The 7,236-nt window shown below is 54.2% G+C and overlaps 1 protein-coding gene across 1 annotated transcript; it reads left to right on the top strand.

The window, feature by feature from the left end:
• The first annotated feature begins 2,174 nt into the window (after nt 1-2,174).
• Nucleotides 2,175-6,815, top strand: LOC103256522 (bone morphogenetic protein 8B). Its single transcript, XM_008054374.2, has 4 exons — nt 2,175-2,366; nt 3,170-3,249; nt 3,825-3,935; nt 6,607-6,815. Exons 1-4 carry the CDS (start codon nt 2,204-2,206, stop codon nt 6,754-6,756), a joined length of 504 nt encoding a protein of 167 aa, XP_008052565.1. The 5' UTR covers nt 2,175-2,203; the 3' UTR covers nt 6,757-6,815.
• Nucleotides 6,816-7,236: the final 421 nt, after the last annotated feature.

The following is a 7,236-nucleotide window of genomic DNA, read 5'->3' as shown; positions in this document are numbered from 1 at the left end:
CCCCTGGTCCAAGCCATCCCCATGTACCAGCCAGCCTGCAGAGTCCACGTGTGGCCGCCGGCCACCCCGCTCGCGCGCTGTGTTCCCCCCATTGAGACCTCACCGGTCCTTCCCTGTGCCCCTGAGGCTTTGCTTCCTGGTAGCTCAGCTGCTTCCCCATAACCTTGACTCACCAGGACCCAAAATGCCCAGTGGCTTCCCTCTGGGCCTCCTTCCAGCATCGGCCCCTGCAGCTCATGGCCTCCCCGTCTCGGCAGCCCTTGTCCAGGTTCCTGAGAAGGAGCCTCTCCTTCTCAGGACGTGTTTGTGGCAGGTGAGGTCACAGGTCAAAGGTCGGTCTCTGGATTGATAGGTTGTTCAAGCAAATGGCCAGTGGACACCTGGGATGAGGCACAGCTGCTTAAGGGCTGACCTTTGAGTGGGACCGTGGGTGGGGCAGGCAGTGTCCTTGAGCTGTAATAGATCATGGAGCACTGTGTTAGGGATAAGTAAATCTGTATTTCAAATGCATATATAAATGTGTATAAATCTAATGTCTATATAAATGCATGTATGTCTGTGTATTTATATATACACATATACATGTGTGTGTGTGTATTGGTGCTTGTAATATGAAGGTAAAGTGTGCTCTCAGGTAAACCGAACAGTTGGAACTACATTTTTTCTTGAGTCGGGGTCTCACTGTCTCCCAGGCTGAGTTGCATGGCAAGATCACAGCTCACCGCAGCCTCAACCTCCTGGGCTCAAGTGATCCTCTCCCCTTAGGCTCCCAAGTAGTTGGGACAAAAGGTGTCCCTGTGTCTGGCGAATTTCTTGATTTTGGGTCTTGCTATGTTGTCCAGACTGGTCTCAAACCCCTGGGCTCAAGCAATCCTCATGCTTCAGTCTCCCAAATTGCTGGGATTACAGGTGTGACCCACTGCACCTGGGGGAACTATGTTTAAAGAGACAAAATAAGCTGGAAATCACACTTCTGCAATTCCGTATAAGGAAATTCCACACATTTGTAAGGTGCGGGGGTCCCATGGCACTCTCATCTTTACCATGAATGCCAGGAAATACCCACATGTCTAACAAAAAGCCATATCTACATAGATTATGACATATCTGCTCTAAGGGATTTTGTACATTTGAAATGTTTATTGTGGAGGCTTATTATAACAACCAGAAAAAGGTCTATGCTCAAAAACTGAAAAAGACTTCTTTGCTGGGATGACGACTACATCAAACTTAAATCAACATAATGAAAACAGCCCAGAAAAATGAAAATCAATGTACTGGCCTTAGAAGGACTTTAAAAGGATATTTTTTTCTCAAAATTTTCTTTACTGTGGTTATTTTATTGCTTTTACAACACGAAAGGAGAGAGGTTCTCTGAAATCCAGACAAGTAAGGTAGAATGCGTAGTTTTACTGGGGAGGCTTTGTGTGTCCAGGGTTCATGACCATTTCTTAAGGGCATCCTCAGTCTGGATGTGGCTGGGGGGAAAATCGCAGTTTCCAGGCTTCTCTCTTCCTAGGGCTGCAGCTCAGGTCACCTTCCTTTCTCCTTCTTCTTTTTAACCTTAAACTCGACCTTGTGAATAAGAGCTTGGGCTCTGGAATTAAACTGACGTGAGTTGAACCCCCAACTCTGGACTTGGCTCCAATGTCTCTTCCCTGCTGAGCCTGGCATCTCCTTTGTGGGCATCAGGGAGGCTAAAGCTGGCAGAGGCTGCCATGAACTATCTGGTTCATAAGTGCTACATTCACACCCCAGAAAGTGTGGCCAGGAGACAGAACATGGGGCTGAGTCCTCAGACTGACTGAAGTGGGAGCCCTGGTCTGGGAGTCACAGGCAGTGGAGCTCTGGGTCAGGCTCTGAAGTGCTTTTGTAAAGGATGAACTGTGGGATGACTAGAAAGACTGACTGAGGTCATCAGTGGGAAAAGTCTTTGATACCTGTAAAATGATTATCATCACTACTAATGACACCAGTGGCTCATTGAGGCCCTCCCCCACCCCACTTCCTCCAGATCCACCTGCCAGGTCGCTTAGGACTCTGGGCTTCAGATGAGAAAACTGAGGCTCAATGGATCCCCTCAGGTTCTCAGCCTCCAAGATCCAGGGAGGTCCCTGCTGTGTGCAAGGCCACTGCCTGTGGGTGACCCCTCTCTCCTCTCTCTGTCTCAGGGCACAGCGTGGATCCTGACCTGGCCGGCCTAATGGGGCAACGGGCACCGCGCTCCAGACAGCCTTTCATGGTCACTTTCTTCAGGGCCAGTTCGAGTCCTATCCGCACCCCTCGGGCTGTGAGGCCACTGAGGAGGAGGCAGCTGAAGAAAACCAATGAGCTGCCGCACCCCCACAGACTCCCAGGGATCTTTGGTGAGGTCTGGGGCTGGGCTTTGTCTGAGGTCCCACAGGCTTTCAGCTGGGAGAGACAAGGCAGGAACCAGGTGGTGGCATAGGATCCTCAGGGCCTCAGTACGCTTCAAGCTGATGGTCACTTGCCAGCCACCTTTCCTGACAATGTCTTTGCACTGATGTATCCTGATGACTGGCCACTCCAGAGACCTCTGGCCTAGCTGGCTCCTCCAGGCCTTTCCCAGGAGCCTCCATCAGAATCAAATGCCTCTTACCTGGGCAACGACAGCCCCTCTTAACCCTTGGCTGTACCCTGGGCACTCTGGAAGATCCTCAATTGCTTATGCAAAGGTGTTGCCTCAATGCGCCAAGTCTTTCGAGATCAGGGACAGGCCTGCCTTGACCACATGCCCTTCCTCATAGGGATCTGGCTGGCCTCAGTGTGAGCCACTTGAACTTGTGGAATGGGTATGGCAGGAGAGGGTGGCCTGGAGGCGGGGGGAGCTCCAGAGGAAAGGAGGAGGCACAGGATGGCTAAGGGTCTTGCTGGGCTCTTTATTGGGGCATCAGGAGCCCCCAGGCTGAAATAGAGGGGCATCAGGCTGAGCACAGATTACTCTAGTCATCAGGAGCCATGGAAGTCTCTTGAGCTAGGTCATGGCATAAGCAGAGAGATCATAGGATGGGCTTTATGAATCTAAATGGTTTCCTGCCATTTGTTTATTTGACAAATGTGCCCATCAGGGCATCCCCACCCTGGCGTCCCATGGTAGCTGCACAGAGCAGGAAACACAGAAAACACCTTACACCATCTCTCCCCGCAGATGACATCCATGGCTCCAACGGCCGGCAGGTTTGCCGTCGGCATGAGCTCTACGTCAGCTTCCAGGACCTCGGCTGGCTGGTAATTTCTGACACTTCTCCATCCTTCTTAAATGACATTCTCCAGCCATCTGTAGATCATAAGTGAATCTGCAGGGAGAATATGGAATTATGGGTGACTTTGCTTTTCTTCTGTGTTTTTTCTTCTGTTTTCCAAGTTTTCTAAAGTGAGACTATATTATTGATATAGTGAGAATTTTTTTTTTTTGATAAAAACCAGGAAATGAAGACTGAGTCTTTATCCAACTAAGCTGTCAGTGCTGCAACAGGGAAACTGAGGCCGGGGTGGCCATGCCTCTGTGCATCTGCTGCGACTGCAGCTCCAGGAGGCACAGGTGGGGAGGGCAGGCTGGGAGGAGGATGCAGAGTGTGGATGGGGAGTGAGGGACAGAGTGCTGGCCTTGTCTGCTGAGAGCCCATGGGTGGACCCAGGCCTCTGTGGGAGGCTGCCCTGTAGGGGCCGAGGGTGGTTGGTGGGCCATGAAGTTTAGGAGGGGCAGGGGCAGCTCTGTGCTGTCCCATGACATGTCCCCTGACAGGACTGAGGGGTTCAGGAGGTAGCACGTGGACAAGACTCACCTTCTCCCATGCTCCCAGGACTGGGTCATCGCCCCCGAAGGCTACTCGGCCTATTACTGTGAGGGGGAGTGCTCCTTCCCGCTGGACTCCTGCATGAACGCCACCAACCATGCCATCCTGCAGTCCCTGGTCAGTACTGTCATCCTGTCCAGACCTCTGGTGGGGAAGGGACTGATGAGAGGGGGCTGGTCCAACCAGGAGGGCATGAGGGTACCTGTTCCGTGTCTCAGGGAGGCTTCTCTGCACAGAGTCAGTAATGCCATGACATTCCCACAGCTCTACAGAAACGAGTCCCTCCTATGGCCACACTGGATGCAGACTCACACACTCCTAAACATGAATACGCCCCACACATACACAAAATAGTCATGTACACGGCCATGTTCTATGCACTGATGCGCTCATGTGGGACACCTATGCCCATGTGTGTGGATGTCCAGCAACACAGCACACACAGAGACACGCAGCCCTGTGTGGGGACCTGTGTGACCTTCACGCACACATGCACCTGAGTACTGGCATGTCTGGGCGCCCATGATACATCTGCACACGGTGTGGGCGACATGTGTGTGCATTCCTCCACCTCTGCCATGCTGCAGGCAGGAGAGTCTGGGTTTGGTTCGTACCCTTTGACTTGCCCCTGGTTTCTTTCTTGGCTGTTTGTTTTCTCCAGATCATATGGATTTGATGCCTCGGTGTCTGGGGCAACTTTAAATGATGCCAAAGTTTCCTATGGGAACATTGCTGCTGCTGCTTATTGCTGAGTGTTTTGTATGTTTGTTGATTCTGGTGTTGAGACCTCCTTCTAGAACTTTTTTTTTTTTTTGAGTTGGAGTGTCACTCCGTCGTCCAGACTGGAGTGCAGTGGCCGCTCCCAGCCACCGCAGCCTCGACCTGCTGGGCTCCAGCAATCCTTCTGTCTCAGCCTTCCAAGTAGCTGGAACTACAGGTGCGCGCCACCACGCCTGGCTAATTTTTTATTTATTGTAGAGATGAGGCCTCGCCAAGTTGCCCAGGCGGGTCTCGAACCCGCGGGCTCAGGCAATCCACTCACCTCAGCCTCCCAAAGTGCAGGATTACAGGCTGCGTCACCGAGCCCGGCTTTCTAGAATTTTTAACCTAGAATCCTCATTCCTGGTGCCCCTCGGCCATGTGTTCTTCTACTAAGAGGTTGTGTACAGGTGACGCCTTGGCGTGGGATGAAAGGGACAGATGAAAGGGCTCTGAGCCTCGATTACACTTCCCCTCTCAGCGGTCACCTGGCGTTTGCTGGACGCCTGGAGCTGCCTTCCTTGGGAACACTCAGGGGTGATGGCAGGATGTGTGGGGTGGCCCAGCCCAGCCACCCTTTATGCGTGTGGGTCTCAGGGCCGCAGGGGAGGGAGGTGCACCCAGGTGATTGCACTGCGCCCCCCAGGACTGTCCCTTCTGTCCCTGCCCCAGCCTCAGCCCAGGTCCTCAGCGGCTCAACTAAACAGTCAGGACAGGCGCCCTCTAGGGGAGGCTGTGGGTGATCACGGAAGGAAACCCACCCTCAAGAGATGTGTCCTGTGAGGAAGACAGAGGGCCCCCAATGGAGGGAGACTGGGTAGGGCTCTCTGCACAAGGAAGGGCCATGTCAGGAGCTGGAGGGAGAATGTTCCGGGGAGAAGGAGCAAGTGCAAGGCCCGGAGACAGGAGCAAGCTTGGTGGTTCAGGGCCCGCAGCGGGGGTGGGGTGATGGGTGCAGTGAGGAAAGGGATGTTGGAGGAAGGTCATGCTGAAGGTGGGCAGGGTCCGCTCCCCTAGGGCCTGGGAGCCCCTAGAGAGGAGGGTGGGTTTTATTCCAAGTAAACCAAGAAGCTGTTGGAGCGTTTTGGCAAAGCACTCTCCCGATTCGCGTCACCCTCCAGAGGTACCTCTCTGGCTGCAGGGGTAGAGGGTGGAGGAGGCAGGAGAAGAGTGAGGGCTGAGAAGTGATGGCAGCTGGGACCAGGCAGCCAGGAAGGTGGTCCAGGCAGGTAGTGGTGGAGGTTGAGCCTGTGGCCCATTCCGGGGAGTAATGAGGGGAGAAGTCAATCTGATGAGGGGATTGAGTTGGGGGCCGGATGTTGTCAGGGTCGGGGTAAATCAGTAGTTCTGCTCGAGGCCCTGTTAGTCTCCGAGTGGAGAAGGCAGGTGGGCAGCAGGATCTGCAGTGAGCCGTTCAGGAAGAGGCCCAGCTGATGCTGAAAAGCTGAGAGACGTGGGCATTGGAGGGTCTCAAATGGTGGGGAATAGACAAAGTCTCTGGGGAGAAGGAGCTGGTATGCAGGAGAGGTGGCTGAGGCCTAGGCTCCTGGAGGCCACAGGGAGCCTGGGAAGGGCGGCTGCATGGTGGGAGGGGAGCCTCCTGGGGTCCTGAGAGGCAAGAGAAGAAAGTAGGGCCCTCTAGTTTCCCTCTTTGTGGCCACTGCCCACACAGCAGCCCACAGGATCTTACTAAAGCTCATAACTGACCACATCATTCTTGTCTGTGAGACTTTTGGTCTTTCCTTCCCTTATCCACAGGAGGGAATCTGAGCCCTGGGCCTAGGACGGGGGCCCCTCATTCACCATGCTGCCTACCTACCCAGTACCCCTGCCACATGTTCTTCCCCGAACACAACTGATTACTAAAACTCTTGCTCCCAGGACACTGAGGGCCTGTCTTTAGGGCTGTGTTATTCCTGTGTCCTGGAGATGGATTGGGCCAGAAACAGGACAGCTGGGGCCGGGATGGGGGGGTTCCTTGGAGAAGATCTTCAGCTCATGCCCCGGCCTATGCCCCCTTTCTGGCTAGGTGCACTTGATGAAGCCAGACGCAGTCCCCAAGGCATGCTGTGCACCCACCAAGCTAAGCGCCACCTCTGTGCTCTACTATGACAGCAGCAACAACGTCATCCTGCGCAAGCACCGCAACATGGTGGTCAAGGCCTGTGGCTGCCACTGAGGCCCTGCTGGCCAGGCCCTGCTGCAGCCATCTCTTCTCATGCGGGTCAGGACCCCCAGGTCACTTCTGACCACTCTCTAGGGGAAGAAGTCCTCAAACCCAGCCAGACCCTGCCAAGGTTGGCAAGGGGGGCCCTCAAAATCATGGCCTTGCCCCTTTCTACTTCCTGCCAGGACTTGGTCCTCTCCAGGCTCCTGTGCTCCCCCTCCCCTGCCTGATGTTTGTGTGACTGTCCGCCTCTAGCCCCGGAGGTCTGAGGCGTCAAGTAGTGTCTACACAGTCTCTCCCTGGAGGTACATACTGGGAGGGCAAAAAAGTCCTGTCTGAGGTCCTATCCATGCCTGTTACTGGCCCAGGCTGTGGGTGGATGTGGGATGGCCTGAGAGGCACCTGGAGTCCACTATAGGCCACCACGTGCCTGCCCCTCCCAGGTGCAAGGCTGGGTATTATTGGAGATGTTAAAATAGGACTTCCCCTCAG

Source organism: Carlito syrichta, unplaced genomic scaffold, assembly GCF_000164805.1.
Source record: "Carlito syrichta isolate Samal-C Ts95f unplaced genomic scaffold, Tarsius_syrichta-2.0.1 Scaffold289848, whole genome shotgun sequence".
In the NCBI taxonomy this organism is placed as follows: Eukaryota; Metazoa; Chordata; class Mammalia; order Primates; family Tarsiidae; genus Carlito; species Carlito syrichta.
This window is presented reverse-complemented; position numbering and strand designations above follow the sequence as displayed.